This window comes from Mobula birostris, chromosome 21 (assembly GCF_030028105.1).
Source record: "Mobula birostris isolate sMobBir1 chromosome 21, sMobBir1.hap1, whole genome shotgun sequence".
NCBI lineage: Eukaryota > Metazoa > Chordata > Chondrichthyes > Myliobatiformes > Myliobatidae > Mobula > Mobula birostris.
Genome location: NC_092390.1, coordinates 7751255 through 7772079, shown reverse-complemented (window position 1 = coordinate 7772079; position 20825 = coordinate 7751255). Strand labels below are relative to the sequence as shown.

The window sequence follows — 20825 nt, the reverse complement described above, 5'->3', positions numbered from 1 at the left end:
CTCTTTCTATTAGCACAGTTTCTCATGTACTTTCAGGGTCCCCGGGCAAATACATTGTACTGGGTAACTAAACCCTGTTGCTGCTGGGTTCTTAGTGACCACAAGAAGCTGCAGAGAGCTGTAGACACAGGTCAGCACATCATGGGAACAAGCCTGCCCTCTATGGATTCTGTCTACACTTCTCACTACCCCAGTTAAACAGCCAGCCTAATCAAAGGCCCCACCCACCCCAGACAGTGTCTCTTCTCCCCTGTCCTATTGGGCAGAAGTTACAAAACTTTGAAATCACACACCAGGGTCAAGGACTGCTTTCAGAACCTTGAAATGATCTCATATGATAAGGGATTCTTGGCCTCACAATCCACCTCATTTTGATCTTGCCCTTTAACATTTACCTGCACTACACTTTCTGGGTAGCGTTTACACTTTATTCTACATTGTTATTGTTTGACATTATTGTATCTTGCTGCCCTGTGTAATGATTGGATCTGGATGAATAGTTCGCACGACAAGCTTTCCGCCGGTTCCTGGTACATGTTTTGAGAAACTTATCTAAGAAAGGATGTGTTGGCATTGAAGAGGGTCCAGGGAACGTTCATGAAAATAATCTCGGGAATGTAAGAGTTAATATATGAGGAGCGTTTGATGGCTTTGGGTCTGCACTCATTGGAGTTTAGAAGAATGAGTGATTATTCTAGAGTGGATGCTGAGAGGATGTTTTGTATAGTGGGAAGTCTAGGACCAGAGGACAAAGCCTCAGAATAGAAGGATGTCCCTTTAGAACAGAGATGAGGGGGAATTTCTTTAGCCAGAGGATGGTGAATCTGTGAAATTCATTGCCTCAGACGGTTGTGGAGCCCAAGTCACTGGGTATATTTAAAGTGGAGGTTGATAGGTTCTTGATTAGTAGGAGTGTCAAAGGTTACGGGGAGAAGGCAGGAGAATGTGGTTTAGAGGGATAATAAATCAGCTATGATTAAATAGTGGAGACCTTTGATGGGCTGAATGGCCGAATTCTGCTCTTATGTCTTATGGCCTTATACATGTGACAATAATTAACCAATAGCAAGATAGTAATAGCACCATTGGTTCTTTCCGGATCTCATAGCCGGAGGGGGAGGGGTAGCAGGGGTAAGCTCCCACTACCTATTAAATGCTCCCAATGGCGTAGGTCTCAAGTAGGCTCTGACAACCAAGTCCAGCTCCTGGCCTTCACACGTGACTTAGTTACTAAGCCTGGTGGAACCATTTCTACTGACAGAAGGGGCAACAGCGGATCGCTGACATCTTAAGACCACTTGCTTCGGATAGATGGGTTTTCGTCAGCTGTGGTCTGCAGCTCCTCTGGGAGAAAGAACACTCTGATGTCTAATTCTGCTGCCTTGCAGCTATCCCTACTCACAGGGAAGGCTTCGGGAGTAAATCCCGAGGGAAGAACCTGGAGCTGGAGTCCCTAAAGCAGCTCAACACTGACTGGTAACTATATTGGTCTCCGCTGTTCCTTTGGATTCAGCAGCTATGTGGAGAGGGGGAGCCTAGTGCGAGGGCCACAGCTTGCTCCCCACGTCCTACCGCCCTGGCTTGCGTAGACAACTAGGACACAACATCCAACGTCGACTCTAGATCAACAGAGGGCCTACTAATGGCAGCAATACGCTTCACCTTGTTCTGCTCAGAAAGGCAACAACACGCCTACTGAATCCTTGGCGGAGGTCAGCAACTCTCTCTTCAGCCAATCGCTGGCCTCGTCAGGGTGCCTGGCCTGTCATGTGACTGATGGCCCCTGATGGTTTGCATCGATATGATGGGATGAAGGGCCTCTGCTTCTTTGCTGTAGAACTTGACTGCCCCTTACCCACTCGGATGTTGCCCTGGTAAAGGGTCACCTCTCGGAAAACTTGTCTTCATCTGTAGAAAGCTGAATCCCCTACTGATGGGTTCCCAAGCATTAATCTGTTATGTTTTTATGATTGACTGTAAATGAACAAAATTAGCACAGGAACCCAGTGTAGATAATTGACTGCCTTCATACCATGCTACCAATGATTGCATCCTCCAAATCTTCATTTTCATTATAATATTCAAGATATCTTCAAATTTTTCGCAATTCCTAACTTGTTGAGGTAGTGAAACCAGTTCAGTTCCACTCCCAGCTGTTTCAGGCATCTCTGAGCCTGAATACTTGAAAATACAGCGAGCAAAACAGTTCTACAGGTTTCCCCCACCATCCAAAGGTAGAGCGTTCCTGTGAAATGGTTCGTAAGCCGGAAGGTCGTAAAGCGAAGAAGCAATTACCATTTATTTATATGGGAAAAATTTGTGAGCGTTTGCAGACCCAAAAATAACCTACCAAATCATGCCAAATAACACATAAAACCCAAAATAACAGTAACATATAGTAAAAGCAGGAATGATATGATAAATACACAGCCTACATAAGGTAGAAATACTTCTCTACAATCATTGCCTGCACTGTTCTCCATAGCAAAAATCTCACGCAAGCGCTCTCGGCAAAAACACGGTACAAGCGCTCTCCAGTAACCTTTAAGCTATGAAGCTGCCAAATCATACCAAATAACGCGTAAAAATACACAGCCGGTATAAAGTAGAAATAATTTATGTACAGTGTAGTATCACTTACGGGAATCGGGAAGACATCCAGCACACTGATGATGGTGTGTAAAACGTAACCGGCAATCACCTCTGACCTGGGCCGACATTTACATGCCGGGCGGCACCTAATTAATTAGCTTGTTTATTTCGGCTTTTTTCTTAAAGATGTGCCGGGTGCATCCTGGCTACCGCTGCATTCTCCGCGAATCGGTATCTGCCTGCGGCCCAGGGGTTGCGGTGTTATCTCCTTGTCGATCAGGGCAGGCAGGTCATCTTCTGTGTCTGCCTGCCTCGATGTCGAAGGTCGAGGTTCGTCGTCTGCTGAAGGCTTGCTTGACTGCTTAGCCTCGCACATTTTTAGATCATACAGTTCTTTGTAAGGACTCAAACCATCTTGCAAATATGCTCTAAACTGACATACCCTTTCAAAATTAAAGTCGTACTTTGTCACTGCAGCGAAAATCTCACGCAGTTGCAACAGTCTCCTGTCCCAGTTAAGTGGCATGGTGTCCCAAATAAACAAAGAGAATCCTGGTTGCTTCCTTGATTTAGTTTTTGTTCTTTAAGAATTGTTTCAAATAAAATATTGCCCTGATTAACCGACGGCCCAATTAACCAGAATTCACGGTATATTCTTGTGGATTCTAGGAATTATGTCCGACTTCAATGTGTTAGTGTAGATATCTGGCACTTGCTGTGTAAAACTAGACAGGCAGTTCATTAGACTGAAATTCCTTTTGCAATAATGAGATAAAATGAACCATGGTAAGTTATCTGCTTTTCAATTCAGTGGATAGAAATTTTGCCCATTGTGACTTGAAGCATGGAGAGATTAGGACTGAAGTGGTGGGAGGGGTGGCACATAACCAGCGACCCGGGTTCGATTCCCACCGCAGCCTGTAAGGACTTTGTACCTTCTCCCTCACCTTTGTGTGGGTTTACTGTGGGTGCTCCGGTTTCCTGTCACATTGAGATTAGGGTAACAGGCCGTGTTGACGCTGGAAACGTGCAGACTACACCCAGCGCATCCTTGGACTGTGTTCTTGTTGACGCAAATGATGCGTTTCGCTGCATGCTTTCATGTATTGTACATGTGAGAAGTCAGGTTAATCTAATCTGATCCCATGCTGTAAAGAGGAGTCAAGTTAATCTAATCTGATCCCATACTATAAGGAGGAGCCAATGAAAAGACAAGGGGGGAAATGGATCAATTATTTTCAGCCATTTCTGATACAGCAACTGAATTAATACAATTCAGTGCATTTGGAAGGGTAGATCGTTAGGGGTAGATGTTGACATGTTATCACCAGTTGGAGAGTCATGAACTGGGGGGACATTATCTATAGGATAAAGGGCTGGTCATTTAACACTGAAATGTGTAGACATTTGTCCTTTCTGATGGTAGTGAACTTCTGGAATTTCTTTCCCCAGAGGATGTTGGGGCTGGATCATAAGGTGGCTATGCTTTATTGGGAGTTTGAAGAGATTTGGCATGTCAACAAATACACTCAAAAACTTCTGTAGTTGTACCGTGAAGAGCATTCTGACAGGCTGCATCACTGTCTGGTATGGAGGGGCTTCTGCACAGGACCGAAAGGTTGTAAATCTAGTCAGCTCCATCTTGGGCACTAGCCTACAAAGTACCCAGGACATCTTCAGGGAGCAGTGTCTCAGAAAGGCAGCGTCCATTATTAAGGACCTCCAGCACCCAGGGCATGCCCTTTTCTCACTGTTACCATCAGGTAGGAGATACAGAAGCCTGAAGGCACACACTCAGCGATTCAGGAACAGCTTCTTCCCCTCTGCTATCCGATTCCTAAATGGACATTGAAGCTTTGGACACTATCTCACTTTCTTTTAATATACAGTATTTCTGATTTTGCACTTTTTAAAATCTATTCAATATACATAATTGATTTACTTGTTTACTTATTATAATTACATTTTATTTTATTTATTATTATTATTTTTTCTCTCTGCTAGATTATGTATTGCATTGAACTGCTGCTGCTAAGTTAACAAATTTCACGTCACTCGCCAGTGATAATAAACCTGCTTCGGAAAGGGCGGAGGCAGGGAAACGTTTGACTGAGGAACTTCAGGCTTTGGGGAGATGGGACCAGTGCAGGTTAGCCATAATGATGGTGAATTGTGAACAGGCTCCCATCATTTTCTTGGGAATTCTGCATAGTGCTGGGCATAATTTGTAGACAATTCACTCGACAGCACATGCAACTAAGGCATGATTATGTTGAAATAAACTGTAACAGTTTGAACATAATTGAACGTCTCTGGCAAGATATAATGGATGGTGGTGTTGCAGAAAGTATTCCCTCAGCTAACGTTTGCAACTCAGCGTGGGAGCTGATGATGGTCTGGCTTGAAGATGATATTGTTGTAGTTGACGTATTCCTGTCGACTGATAAAGGTGAACAAGACATATGGCTAAGACAGGAGCTTTGAGACACCAGATTCCCATTAACGATTTTCAATTCAGATGGAAGGTATAACCCAGTGCACTTTCAGTAGAATTTCACTTATCTTTATTTTCCTCTGTTGTTGATAATGATTATAAATTGCCCTTCAGAATTATTTAACCTGAGTGATTTATCAAAATTCTAATCAAAGTTATTATCAAAGTCTATATACAGTGGTCACCATATCCAACCCCAAGATTCATTTTCATACAGGCATTCATGGTAGAGCAAAGAAATACAACAGGAATGATAAGGTCAAACAAAGATGGATAAATAATCTATGTGCAAAAGACAAACTGCGCAAATACAAAAAAAACCCAAATCATAAATTAATAAATAATACTGAGAACGTGAATTGTAGAATCGTTGAAAGTGAGTCCATAGGTTGTGGAGTCAGTTGAGTGTTGTGGTGAGTGTGATTATCTGCACCAGTTCAGGATTCTGAAGGTTGTAGCATAATAACTGTTCCTGAACCTGCGGCATGGGACCTAAGGTCCCCGTAGCTCCTTCCTGATGGCCGCAGTGAGTAGAGAGTATGGCCTGGTTGGTGGGGGTATGTTATTTAGGTAAATTAATACAAGTAGAAATATTATTCTTTTAATTAGATTTAAATATGCTGTAAAAGTGATTTACTACGATAAACCCATGTTCTGCAGATTAGAGAAGTTTGATGCATGCGATAGTGAAAAGTTGAAAGTCACCAGGCTGAGGTATGGTGATGGACAAGATCTTTCCTGGGACTGGATAGTGAGAGCAGTTGAACGCTGGCCATTGGATTGGTTCAGAGCAGTTGAGCCTTGCACGTCGATACATCACCCAGTCTGTAGTCACAGGAAGGAGAACGGGGATTGCAGCATTCCAGCATTAACTGTCTGAAGCAAATGCCGGGGAGTGTGGATGCAGCCACCCACTCTACCCCACAAATAGACATAGAAACATAGAAAATAGGTGCAGGAGTAGGCCACTCAGCCCTTCGAGCCTGCACCGCCATTTATTATGATCATGGCTGATCATCCAACTCAGAACACCGCCCCAGCCTTCCCTCCATACCCCCTGACCCCCGTAGCCACAAGGGCCATATCTAACCCCCTCTTAAATATAGCCAATGAACTGGCCTCAACTGTTTCCTGTGGCAGAGAATTCCACAGATTCACCACTCCCTGTGTGAAGAAGTTTTTCCTAATCTCTGTCCTAAAAGGCTTCCCCTCTATCCTCAAACTGTGACCCCTCGTTCTGGACTTCCCCAACATCGGGAACAATCTTCCTGCATCTAGCCTGTCCAATCCCTTTAGGATCTTATACGTTTCAATCAGATCCCCCCTCAATCTTCTAAATTCCAACGAGTACAAGCCCAGTTCATCCATTCTTTCTTCATATGAAAGTCCTGCCATCCCAGGAATCAATCTGGTGAACCTTCTCTGTACTCCCTCTATGGCAAGAATGTCTTTCCTCAGATTAGGGGACCAAAACTGCACACAATACTCCAGCTGTGGTCTCACCAAGGCCTTGTACAACTGCAGTAATACCTCCCTGCTCCTGTACTCAAATCCTCTCGCTATAAATGCCAGCATACCATTCTCCTTTTTCACCGCCTGCTGTACCTGCATGCCCACTTTCAATGACTGGTGTATATTGACACCCAGGTCACGTTGCATCTCCCCTTTTCCTAATCGGCCACCATTCAGATAATAATCTGTTTTCCTATTTTTGCCACCAAAGTGGATAACTTGACATTTATCCACATTAAATTGCATCTGCCATGAATTTGCCCACTCACCCAACCTATCCAAGTCACCCTGCATCCTCTTAGCATCCTCCTCACAGCTAACACTGCCACCCAGCTTTGTGTCATCCGCAAACTTGGAGATGCTGCATTTAATTCCCTCATCCAAGTCATTAATATATATTGTAAACAACTGGGGTCCCAGCACTGAGCCTTGCGGTACCCCACTAGTCACCGCCTGCCATTCTGAAAAGGTCCCGTTTATTCCCACTCTTTGCTTCCTGTCTGCTAACCAACTCTCCACCCACACCAATACCCCCCAATACCGTGTGCTTTAAGTTTGCACACTAATCTCCTGTGTGGGACCTTGTCAAAAGCCTTCTGAAAATCCAAATATACCACATCCACTGGTTCTCCCCTATCCACTCTACTAGTTACATCCTAAAAAATTCTATGAGATTCGTCAGACATGATTTTCCTTTCACAAATCCATGCTGACTTTGTCCGATCATTTCACCGCTTTCCAAATGTGCTGTTATCACATCCTTGATAACTGACTCCAGCAGTTTCCCCACCACCGACGTTAGGCTAACCGGTCTATAATTCGCCGGTTTCTCTCTCCCTCCTTTTTTAAAAAGTGGAGTTACATTAGCCACCCTCCAATCCTCAGGAACTAGTCCAGAATCTAACGAGTTTTGAAAAATTATCACTAATGCATCCACTATTTCTTGGGCTACTTCCTTAAGCACCCTGGGATGCAGACCATCTGGCCCTGGGGATTTATCTGCCTTCAATCCCTTCAATTTACCTAACACCACTTCCCTACTAACATGTATTTCGCTCAGTTCCTCCATCTCACTGGACCCTCTGTCCCCTACTATTTCTGGAAGATTATTTATGTCCTCCTTAGTGAAGACAGAACCAAAGTAATTATTCAATTGGTCTGCCATGTCCTTGTTCCCCATAATCAACTCACCTGTTTCTGCCTGCAGGGGACCTACATTTATCTTTACCAGTCTTTTCCTTTTTACATATCTATAAAAGCTTTTACAGTCCATTTTTATGTTGCCTGCCAGTTTTCTCTCATAATCTTTTTTCCCCTTCCTAATTAAGCCCTTTGTCCTCCTCTGCTGAACTCTGAATTTCTCCCAGTCCTCAGGTGAGCCACTTTCTCTGGCTAATTTGTATGCTGCTTCTTTGGAATTGATGCTATCCCTAATTTCTCTTGTCAGCCACGGGTGCACTACCTTCCTTGATTTATTCTTTTGCCAAACAGGGATGAACATTTGTTGCAGTTCATCCATGCAACCTTTAAATGCTTGCCATTGCATATCCACCGTCAATCCTTTAAGTGTCATTTGCCAGTCTATCTTAGCTAATTCACGTCTCATACCTTCAAAGTTACCCCTCTTTAAGTTCAGAACCTTTGTTTCTGAATTAACTATGTCACTCTCCATCTTAATGAAGAATTCCACCATATTATGGTCACTCTTACCCAAGGGGCCTCTCACGACAAGATTGCTAATTAACCCTTCCTCATTGCTCAAAACCCAGTCCAGAATAGCCTGCTCTCTAGTCGGTTCCTCGACATGTTGGTTCAAAAAACCATCCCGCATACATTCCAAGAAATCCTTTTCCTCAGCACCTTTACCAATTTGGTTCACCCAATCTACATGTAGATTGAAGTCACCCATTATAACTGCTGTTCCTTTATTGCACACATTTCTAATTTCCTGTTTAATACCATCTCCGACCTCACTACTACTGTTAGGTGGCCTGTACACAACTCCCACCAGCGTCTTCTGCCCCTTAGTGTTACGCAGCTCTACCCATATCGATTCCACGTCTTCCCGGCTTATGTCCTTCCTTTCTATTGCGTTAATCTCTTCTTTAACCAGCAACGCCACCCCACCTCCCCTTCCTTCATGTCTATCCCTCCTGAATATTGAATATCCCTGAACATTGAGCTCCCATCCCTGGTCACCCTGGAGCCATGTCTCTGTGATCCCAACTATATCATAATCATTAATAACAATCTGCACTTTCAATTCATCCACCTTATTACGAATGCTCCTTGCATTGACACACAAAGCCTTCAGGCGCTCTTTTACAACTCTCTTAGCCCTTATACAATTATGCTGAAAAGTGGCCCTTTTTAATGCTTGCCCTGGATTTGTCGGCCTGCCTCTTTTACTTTTCTCCATAGTACTTTTTGTTTCTACCCTCACTTTACACCCCTCTGCCTCTCTGCACTGGTTCCCATCCCCCTGTAGTGAACTAACCTCCTCACGCCTAGCCTCTTTAATTTGATTCCCACCCCCCAACCATTCTAGACATACACAAAGGGTCTAGTTCTCCGTCGAACAAACACAAATATGTGTAAGCTCTGCTCCGACTGTAGACAACTGAGAATTTTGAACTTCTCTTAAACAAAATCTGTCATTTTTTTTCTCCCAAAATAGAATTGTCATGAAAATTTGATTGGAGATCCAATGTCCGTTTGGGAGAGGGAGCTTAATGCTGTTATCCTGTAGGTCCAGCTCCAGCCCTCCTTTCTTCTGTAACCTGGTTCTAAGTTCAAAGTTAAAGGTAAATCGATACCCGAAGAATGTGTGTATATGTCACCGTATACTACCTTGAGATGCAGGCCTGCCTAGGAATACGACAGAATGTATGAAAGCTGTAAATAGAAAAGATTGATAAACAACCAGTGTACAAAAGAAACTAAATCACACAAATGATAATTAAAAAAAGCCGTTTAATCCGAGCCTGATCACGAGGCAATTTACAAGGACCAATTAACCTACTATCGGGTACGTCTTTGGACTGTGGGAGGAAACCCACGCAGTCATGGGGAGAACGTACACGCTCCTTACAGATGGCAGCAGAAGTGAACTCTGAAACCCCTGAGCTGTAACAGCATTGCTGTAGCTACTGTGTTACTGTGGTGCCCAAGGAATTGTAGAGACCTTGAAAGTGAGTTTGTGGAATCTACTAACTAACTACGATAGTGAGCTTGGTGATGGTTAACTAATGCCTCCAGTGCCCTTGCTGGTTACTCATTTACCGGTAGAACCTTCAGGATAACTTCTGTTTCCAGCTTGTGTCGTGATACCTTTAACCAAACAAAACAAATTTAGCTTAATTATTAGCATATATTTTCTTAGTTCTATTTCATCTAATTATCCATTATTAAAATAATTTCAGTATCGGGCTAAGCCAACGTGACTCTGAGGTCAGGTCAGGACAGGATTTGTTTTTTGCTGTCAGGTACGTGAGCAGCAAGTGCAAACACTAATTACTGTATTTTGGATGTCACCGAGTCCGAGGCAGTGCAAGGTGACAAGATGGGGGTGGTGGAAGCAGAGGTGATACTCAGCACTCAGTCTCTGCAGAAGCAGATTCCGGTTCTGATTCAGATTAGTTACGAACGTTATAGAATCAAAGAGCTTGACAGGCGCTTGGACCCAGCCAGCTCTTGCTGACCATGGTTCCCAACTAGCCAGTCCAAATTTCCTGCATTTGGCCCATATCTGTCCAAGCCCCATCCTCTGCCTACCTATCAAAGTGCTTCATAAGTAATAGAATTGTACCTTCCTTTCTCTGGCAGCTTGTTCCATTTACTCACCACCCTCTGTGTGTAAACATTGTCCCTCAGATCCCTTTTAAATCTCCCCCCCCGCCCTAAAACAGTGTCTCATAGTTCTGGTCTCCCCTCCCCTACCCTGGGGAACAGACTGTTTTATCCACCTTATCTATGCCTCTCACGAGTTTGATAATTTCTTTAGTCTTTCCTCATTCTCTGATGTTCTGAGGACCAAAGACTGACCCTGGCCAATATCTCCGATACCTCAGGCCCTTGTCAGATACACCAGGGAGCAATGAAGCTCCTTGCTTATGTCCAGCTGTCAGAGTAACTACAAGAGAGAGCTGCCAGCCCAAATCCTGGCTGCAACAGTAGTTCAACACACACAATTACTGCAGGTTCTCAACCAGCCAGGCAGCATCTACAGAGAGGAATAAATGGCCAATGTTCTGGGCTGGGACCCTTCATCAGGACTGGAAAGCGCGGGGGAAGGAGTCAGTGAGAAGTTGGGGGTGGAGTACAAGCTGGCGGGTGGGTGGGGGGCAAGGAGGGAAGGGATGGAGGGAAAAGGGCTGAAGAAGAAGGACTCTGATAGGAGAGGACAGTGGACCATGGGAGAAAGGGAAGGAACCGGGGCACGAGGGGAGGTAATGGCCAGGTGAGAAGAGAAGAGGTGAGAGGGAAGCTGCAACAGGGAATGAATTACGAGAGAAAAATTACTGATAGAGATTCACAATGATTTCTCAAACTATCAATGAACATTGTGTGTCCTCAGTCAGTCATTCTCCTTTAATCACTGCAGGCTGTACAGGCTCAGGAGCTGAAACTGTGCTGTACCAATAACACTAGACAGCAAAAATTTTGCTCCCTGAATACTTTTGTGTGTATCTTACAGATTTTGGGCTGCTGATCATGAAAATCATCATGAAATTTCCCTATCACACACCAGTTTTTGAAAAGTTGCCTTTAGTTGTTATTTCAATTCGTAATTCAGGTCAGAATAACTGATGCCAAAATTAAGGAAGGCATTTTTGTTGGTCCACAAATCAAACAGGTCATCAATGACAGGCATTCGAAAAACTTCTAGTGGGACCGGAGAAAATCACATGGAAGGCATTCAAGGATGTTGCTGAAAATTTTCTTGGCATCTACAGAACACCAAACTACGTGCAGCTGGTTGACAACATGCTTCAAACAGACAAAACCATGAAGTGCAACATGTCACTGAGGACTTATTTTCTGCATTCCCTTTTAGACTTCTTCCCTGCAAATCTTGATGCTATCAGTGATGAGCATGGTGAAAGGTTTCACTAGAATATTGTGGTCATGGAGAAATGGTATCAGGGCAACTGAAATCCATCAATGCTGGCTGATTATTGTCGGACCCTTAAACGAGAAGCCTCAGACAAGAGTACAAATGAAAATCAGCAGCAAAATATTTTCAGCTTAGTTGAACAATTACAAAGCGTCAACATGATTCTGTAATTAAACGTATTATATTCTGTAAAAGTTCATTTCTTTTTTTCTCTGAATTCCTACAAGTCTGAAATAATATTTGAGTTCAGTGTCAAGCAGTCAAAAAATTCTGAGGAAGCAACACTTCCTAAAAAAAATTGTTGTTCAGTGTAATGTGGGCATTAGAGCAGAGTGTTTGATGTTCAGCCGCAGAGATGCAGCTTTGAATTCACTGCTGTCCCATTATAAGGCAATTAAAATAATTGGTAAAGTTGCCAGAGGGGTGATGAAGTAGCTCTCATTAGCACAATGAGTTGCTGCGATGCAGAACGTACTTCCGAAACAGTGATAGAAGTAGGCACAGCAAGAACTTTCAGGAGAGAACTGAAGGGATATTTAAAGAAGGAAAAATCTGGTTGTAATTGTGCAGCTTATCCCTCAGCCACTACCTCGGGGTGGAAGATGTTTCCACTCCAGTGTTTCGATGAGTTGAAAGTGCCTGTTATGACCTGGTTGTTGAGCTTGTGGACCAATGTCAAGGTGGTAGGTCCAAAATGACTGTAGGCCGAGCTCTGTTTCATGGACCTACTGCATGCACACACATGCATATAACGCACAACATACATGAATATGCACACTGAAATACATATATGCTAATGTACACATCTGCTGATTTGATGGGGTTAGCTAGATGAAGCATGGCCCATACTGAATCTATGAACACTCACTATGTATCCATGCCAGGATATAGACCAGTACGCCTCTGCATTAAGTGTGTGATGTGATAAGCTGCTTCAATTGCTTCTGTGCAATCACAACAAGAATTCAAAGTCAGGTTCATTGCCATGTGTACAAGTACATGTGCAATGAAAATCTTACTATCAGCAACATCACAGATAACACCGTGCATTATACAGTATAAGCAGCATTTACAGAAAAAAACAAATATAAATTTAACAAAAAAAATACAATTAGAACAAAAAAGCTCATTTTGGTGAAAAGTGATCATAGTGTAACTAAACTGTAGTGATCAGGGTTTTGTCAGTTGGTTCAAGATCCAAATCGTTGAAGGGAAGTGGCTATTCCTAAGAAAATGTTTGTGAACCCTTTGCAACTACCTGGTTTTCTGCATTAATTACTCACAAAATTATCTTAATCTAAGTCTTCATCTAAGTCACAATAATGGACAAACACAATCTGCCTAAACTTATAACACACAAACAGTGGTACTTTTCATGTCTTTATTGAATGCATTGTTTAATCATTCACAGTCCAGGCTGGAAGTAGTATGTGAGTCCTTGTATTTAATAATGGGTAGAACCTCCTTGAGCAGCAATAACCTCCACCAAACGTTTCCTGTAGCTACTGATCAGACTTGCAGAACGATGAGGAGGAATTTTAGACCATTCCTCCATACAAAACTGTTTCAGTTCATCAATATTTCTGGGATGCCTTGCATGAACAGCCCTTATGCCACAGCAACTCAATTGGGTTAAGGTCTGAACTCTGACTTGGTCATTCCAAAGCACAAATTTTCTTCTTTTTTTAACCATTCTGTTGATTTACTCTTTTGTTTCTGATCAGCATCTCGGTGCATTGTCCAACTTCTATTAAGCTTCAAGTGATGGACCGCTGCCCTGACATTCTCCTGTAAAATGTCTTAATACTAGTTTGAATTCATTGTTCCCTCAATGACTGCAAGCTGTCCAGGCCCTGAGACAGCAAAGCAGCCCCAAACCATGATGCTCCTTCCACCATGCTTCACAGTTGGGATGAGGTTTTGGTATTAGTGAGCAGTGCCCTTTTTCCTCCAGACATAGTGGTGTGCATTTCTGCTAAAAAGTTTAACTTTTGTTTCATCTGCCCACAGGACATTGTCCCAGAAGTGTTGTGGAACACCAGGTGGTCTCTTACAAACTTCAGATGAGCAGCAATGGCGTTTTTTGGAGAGCAGTGGTTTCCTTGGTGATGTCCTTCCATGAACACCATTCTTGTTCTGTGTTTTTCTTATAGTGGACACATGAACAGAGACTTCAGCAAGTTCTGGAGATTTCCTGCAGGTCTTTTTCTGTTCTCCTTGGGGTCATTTTCACCTCCTTTAGCATTGCACGTTGTGCTCTTGGTGTGATCTTTGCAGGACACCCTCTCCTAGGGAGAGTAGCAACAGTACTACTTCCTCCACTTGTAGACAGTTTCTCTTACCATGGACTGATGAACACTCAGGTCTTTAGAAATGCTTTTGTCACCTTTTCCAGCTTGATGCGTCTCTACAATTCTTCTTCTAAGGTCCTCAGAAAGTTGTTTTGATTGAGGCATGGTGCACATAAATAGATCTTTCTTGAGAAGAGTAGGCTCTGTCATTAACCTGATTTTGTGTGCTTTTTTTTTTTAAATCGGGCAGGGCACCTCTATGACCCATACCTCCAATCTCATCTCATTGATTGGAACATCTAACTCCAAATAGCTTTTGTAGAGGCATTACCCCAAAGGTTCACATACATTTTGAACCTAGACTGTGATTGTTTAAATGGTGGACTCAGTATTGAAATACAATTGTTTGTGTGTTATTAGTTTAGGCAGAATGTGTGTGTCTGTTATTGTGACTTGGATGAAGATCAGACTGCATTTTATGAGTAACTAATGCAGAAAACCAGGTAACTGCAAACGGTTCACAAACTTTTTCTTGCAGCTGTGCTGTTCCTGAACCTAGTGGTCTGAGACTAAAGGCTTCTGTACCTTCTCAAGTAACTCATATAAAATGCTGGAAGAACCCAGCAGGCCAGGCAGCATCTGTGGAAATGAATAAACAGTCGATGTTGTGGGGTTTTCTACCTCCTGCCCAGTGGTAGTTGTGAGAAGATAAGTAGTCTAATGGACCATCTCGGGGGTATTAAATGTGGCAGCCAAACTTTATTAGGGGTGCTACAGTGGTGTGTTGGTCAGAGCGACACCATAGCAGCTTGAAGCATCGGAATTTGGAATTCAATCCCAAGGTTAACTGTAGGAAGTTTGTACATTCTCCCCATGACCACATGGGTTTCATCTGGGAGCTCCAGTTTCCTCCCACATTCTAAAGTGTTACAGGGTAATTGGATATTATAGGCTGGGGTTAAATAGGTGGATTGCTGGGTGGCATGTCTTGTTAGCCCAAAGGGCCAATTCTGCTCTGTATCTCTAAGTAATAAATAAAATAAATTCCTCATAAATACACATAATCAAAGTTTAGAAAATCCTTCTTAGTGGTCAAAAAGTTGTTAAACTCCAGTGATTAGGGTTGTGCAAGACGATTGGTTCAAGAACTGAATGATTGAAGGGAAGTAGCTGTTTCTGAACCTGGTGGTGTGGGGCTTCGGGCTTCTGTACCTCCTGCCCTGTGGCTGTGAGATGTCAAGGCCTGGATGGTGGGGATCGTTGATGATGGATGTTGTCGTCTTGAGGCAGCACCTCCTGTGGGTACCCCCGATGGTGGGGAGGATTGTGCCCATGATGTCAAAGTAGATCTATCATTAACGTACATGTACATCACCCTGAGATTCATTTTCTTGTGGGCATCCTGAATGATTCCAATAACCATAATAGAATTACTGAAAAACTGAATTAACAGAATGGACAACCAGCATACAAAAAGCAATGAACGACTAATAGAAAAAAAAGGAAAAAAAATAAATAAGCAAGCAATAAGTATCAAAAAGATGAGATGAAGAATTGTAGGACATGAGTCCATAGGTTGAGGAAACAGTTCAGTGATGGGGTGAGTGAAGTTTTCCCCTCAGAGTCCACTGCTCCCTAAGGCTTTTTTATGTTCCTTCATTTACAAGTTGCCGTACCAGACCAAGATCCACCAGTCAGGATACGTTCAAGAAAACATTTGATCAAGTTTGTTAGAGGTTCGGTGATAAGTTGAACCTCTTTAATGTGCTAAGAAAAGGAAATAGACTGGCCCTCTTTCCATTTGAATACATCTGTGTGCTGGTCCCAGGCCAGCTCACCTGACAGATTCACACAGCACATGATTTCAGTGACGGTGGCAAGTCCTTGTCAATTGTGGTCCAGAAGTCACAGTTAATATTTTAACAGAATATTTCACTGGAATTCATTTTTGTTTTCCATGAAACATAGAAAACCTTCAGCACGATAAGGCCCTTTGGCCCATGATGCTGTGCCGAACATGTCCTTACTTTAGAATAAACAGGTTAATACAAAACAAGTTAAAGCAGTTAGAAAAATCAACCGTCTGTCTTTGACTCTTGTCCATCCAAAGCCTTCATCTTCACTCAGGTGGAAAATGTAATCCATCCAGCTGTTTGAATCAAACCGTTCAGCTGAGTGGGGATCTGGGTCAATGTTGGGCCTTTTGGGAGGGATGCAGAGAGATGGAAGAGTGTATGCGATTCAGAATATCACCAACTGTGTGTTTGTGTGTTGCAACGCATTGAAAATGAGAAAACATTTTGCATTTATATAGTGACTTGCCCGACCTCAGCTCATCCCAGGGAGGTTGTAGACTCTGGCAGCTTGGCAGACCTGGTAATGGTCAGATGATCTGTTCTGGGGGAAATCAGGTTAAACAATAGTTACCTGATACCCTTTAACTAGTAGCAGGGCAGAGGTTGTCCTGGTACTGACAAAGATTCCGGGGAGAATTGCCCTGAACTTATCCAAGTAGAAATCATTAACAAGCGGCTGAGAGGCCAGTATAACGGCATCTCATTGAGAAAAACTGCACATCTATCAGAGCAATGCTCCTCGGGTCCAGCACTGGAATATCTATCACCTTGATTTGTACTGATGTCACTGGAGTGGGAATTAAATTCACTCATTTGAATGGTAGGTGGTAGTCCTGCCCACTACCTCAGCTGGAAAGGGATGGATTCACTGTCTCAGGATCAGAATCACATTTATCGTCACTGTGAAATGTGTTGGTTTTCAGCTGGAGGTACGGTGCAATACATAAAAATCACTAAATTACAACAAGAAATACAAAAAATAACTATTGCAAAAAAAGAGAGAGGTAGTGTTCATGGGTTCAAGGGCCTGATGGCAGAGGGGAAGAATCTGTTCCTAACATGTTGAATGTGTGTCTTCAGTCTCCTCCTGATGAGAAGAGGGCATGTCCTGGATGGTGAGGGTGCTTAATCATTGCTGCTGCCATCCTGATGCATTGGTTTTGAAGGTGTCCTTGATGGCAGTGAGGCTAGTCCCTATGCTGGAGCTGGTTGGGTTTGCAGCCCTCTGCAGCTTTTCTGATCTGGTGCGTTGATGCCTCTAACAGGCCGTGATCCAACCAGGCAGAATGCTCTCCATAGAAATTTGTTGGAGTCACATCTCCTCAAACTCTGAATGAAAAGTAGCTGCTGGCATGCCTTCTCCATACTGATGTCAATATGTTGGGACCTGGATAGATCTTCAGAGATGTTGCCTCCTAATTCTGTGAGAAAGAAATTGCTTCATTTTGTGACACTGACCTACAATTAACTTCTCTGGGTGGCTATCTGTTAACGGGGTTCCTTGTGCAACTGTTTCCATGGTTTGTTTTATCTCACTGTCCAATGATAAGAAGTCAGTCTGTGAGCATTCCTCATACCTGTTCTGCAGGGGAGCTGTGCTAGCGTCTGTTCAAATGGCTCGTAACCCAGTATGTACCAACAGTTACATCCTCCGAGCCTCGGATGCTGAGACAGCCCACCATGCAAGGATGGATCTCATATCTACTTCACAAAGTTCTCCTCAATGGAAATAATCTAAAGAAAGTGTTTACAGGGTTAGAAGTTTTCCTGGTTTCCTTACAACTTGAGGCCATTCAGCCCATCAAGTACATGCCAGCTCACAGGTCATTCATGATCTCCCACTAATCTTTTCCCTCATTACCTACTCTTCCCACACCTAAGCATTAGGGTAAATCACACTGGCTTATGTACCTGCCAATCAAATAGATATGAAAGGCTACTTCACTTTGGTCCATGTTCCTTTTACCTCTGACTTTTCAAAAGAGAAGGTCTGGCACTGGGGCCTGTTTTGAATAACTTTCTCTTTTCTGACTTGTGCACAGTCATATTCATTAATGGGCCTTTGCTATTGATTCTGTCATAATGGGGGGCATTGGGAACAGACCCAAATGCAAGACACAGACACTGAAGTACTAGGAACAGGAACAGACAAAGCTAAATGACAGGACAGGACACAGACTAGGAATAGGGACAGGAACACAGACTAGGCTAGGGGAGCAGGACCAGGACGAGGGACTGGGAACAAGGAGCCTGGGCATGGGCTCTGAGCCAGAGACTGGACAAGGACCCAAAACCTGGGTCTTGACTTGGGCTCGGACCCCAAAACCAGGCAACAACATGGCAAGGCTTGGGTTCCTGGAGACCAGGCAAAGACATGACAAGGCTTGGGTTCCTGGAGACCAGGCAAAGACATGACAAGGCTTGGGTTCCTGGAGGCTCAGGTTCTTGGAAGCTAGACAAGGACATGACAGGGCAAGGGTACTCAGGACACAGGACTCCACCCAACAGAGGCAAAGGACAGGAAGGGACAGATCCAACCACAGGGTAACAGCAAACAGCCAGGCTTACCCAACAAAGGCAAGGGAGCTAGGTCCAGGGTGGCTCCAAGACTCAAGGCAGCCAGTAACCTCAGCAGGCTACAGAGCAGCCAAATCCATAGCTCAGTGACTGCACTAGCCTTCCACCAGTGGGTTGCTCCAAGGGGAGACTGACAAGATGAATGAGCAACCACACTCAATCCCAGGGCCACTTATATTCCCAGCCCCAAGATGAGCATCAGGTGCTTATGGTTAAGTCCAACCAAAACCAGGGACAGCCAGAAGACCCGGAGTCCGTAGTCCGCGGACCAGATCGTGAACTGGAACGCGGACTTCAGACCGGACCATGACAGATTCAGGGTCAAAGTCGAGTTTATTGTCATGTGCACTTGTGTGCACAGGTGCAATGCAAAACAGACTTGCAGCAGCTCACAGGAGTGTAGCATTAGATAAGCAGCAGTTCCAAGCTGCCTGACTTGCTGAGTTCCTCCAGCAATTTGTGTGTGTAACATAAATTATACACAATTTTTACAAAAAAGAACACAATTACAACAAAACAAGAAGTCCATTGTCCTACAAAGTGATCAAAGAGATCATAGTGTTGCAATGATTAGGTTGGTTCAAGAACTGAATGGCTGAAGGGCAATAGTTGTTCTAGAACCTAGTGGTGTGGGAATTTCTGGCTTCTGTATTTCCTGCCCAATGGTAGATGTGAAAAGTTGGCAATTTTGATGATGGATGTGGCCATCTTGAGGCAGTGCCTCCTGCAGATACAGTCAGTGTTGGGGAGGAACCTGCCTGTGATGTATTGGATAGAGTCCACTCTCCTCATAAACACAAGAGATTCTGCAGATGCTGGAAATCCAGACCAACGCACACAAAATGTTGGAGGAACTCAACAGGTCCAGCAGCATCTCTGAAGAGAAATAAACAGTTGACATTTGGGGAGACTGTTGAGCGGGACTTGGAAAGGAATGGGTTAAAAGCCAGAATAAGAAGTGGGGGGAGAGTGAGGAGCAAAAGATGGCAGGTGATAGGTGAAATCAGGTGATGGGGAGCAGAGATGAAGTAAGAAGCTGGGAGGTGATAGATGAAATCAGGTGACGGGGAAGGTAGGTGGTTGGGGGAGGGGAGATGAAGTAAGAAGCTGGGAGGTGATAGGTAGAAGAGGTAGTGGGGGAGCCAGAATGGGGAATTGGAAGGGAGAGAACATGAGTGGCAGAGTCATTGAAAGTGAATCCATGAGTTGCAGAGTGCTCAGTGTATGTCTATGTGTCACCCAGACATGAGAAACCCCAGGAATGAAGAGCTTTTGCAAGCACAGACCAGAAATGAGATGTTCCCTGTAATCAGTGCTATACTTAGTATTAGTAACACCTTAGAACCTCTTGCATAGTTTGTCATTAAATGTTAGTACTTCTTAGATCTCTTAGAACAACTGATGAATCCAAGCAAATTCTCCTTCAGTAACACACGCACAGTGCTGGAGGAACTCAATAGGTTAGGCAGTGTGAATATAGAAGAATAAATAGTTGACGTTTGGGTTCGAGGCCCTTCATCAGCTTCCTCCAGCAGTTTGTGTGTTGCTCTGGATTTCCAGCATCTGCAGATTCTCTTGTTTGTGAAACGCCCCTTTATGCTGCAACGTCATCTGATCTTTTATTTAAAGCATGAAAATGTTAATTTGATTTCAAGTCACCCAGAATTGGTGGCAATGCCACAGAGCTGGTGGGTGGGTGGCTGGAGGTGACAGTGCTGAATATTCACAGATGTATTCTCACGACTTGTGTTTTTTTTGTACCGCAGAGTGATGAGGGGGGAATGAGAACTCTCCAGAGGAAATGGACGTCTTTTCTAAAGACCCGGCTTGTGTGTTCCATCCCAGAGTACAACTTCCATTTTAACATCTTGAAGAGTATCTACGTGTTGAACCAGGAGCACTGGCAGGACGCCGTGTTTTATGGAGTGTTTGTATCCCAGTGGTAAGTACAAATCCTGTGTTCTGGTTTTGTTACTGTAAATAGTGACAGCGTCTGATAGAATGATGTGTGGTGGTGCCGGGGGTCTGGCAGGTTTCGATTACAAATTTCCTTTACTTGTCGCCTGTACATCGAAACATCAAGACAAGCAGTGAAATGTGTGTTTGTGTCAACGGCTGACACAGACGAGGATGTGGTGAGGGCAGCCTGCAAATGCCGCCATGCTCCTGGTGCCAACAGAGCATGCCCCAAACTTACCAGCTAACCCTTATGTCTTTGGAATGTGGAGGAGATCAAAGCACCCATGTGGTCACAGGGAGAGTGTACAAATTCCTTACAGACAGCAGTGGGAATTGTCCCCAGATCACTGGCACTGTAAGGTGTTGTGTTAACTGATCACTATCACTTCTACTGATTTCCCTTGCTGCATTCTCTCAGGTAACTCTTG

The 20825-nt window shown here is 43.8% G+C and overlaps 1 protein-coding gene across 3 annotated transcripts in view; it reads left to right on the top strand.

Moving 5' to 3' along the window:
* The window catches only part of LOC140185558 (semaphorin-4G-like), a 202379-nt gene that overhangs the window by 136753 nt on the left and 44801 nt on the right, over positions 1 to 20825 (top strand). For all 3 annotated transcript variants that reach the window (XM_072238897.1, XM_072238898.1, XM_072238899.1), the window contains one exon: positions 20205 to 20380. In XM_072238897.1, the coding sequence (XP_072094998.1) occupies positions 20205 to 20380 (176 nt within the window). The remainder of the gene's footprint in view (positions 1 to 20204; positions 20381 to 20825) is intronic.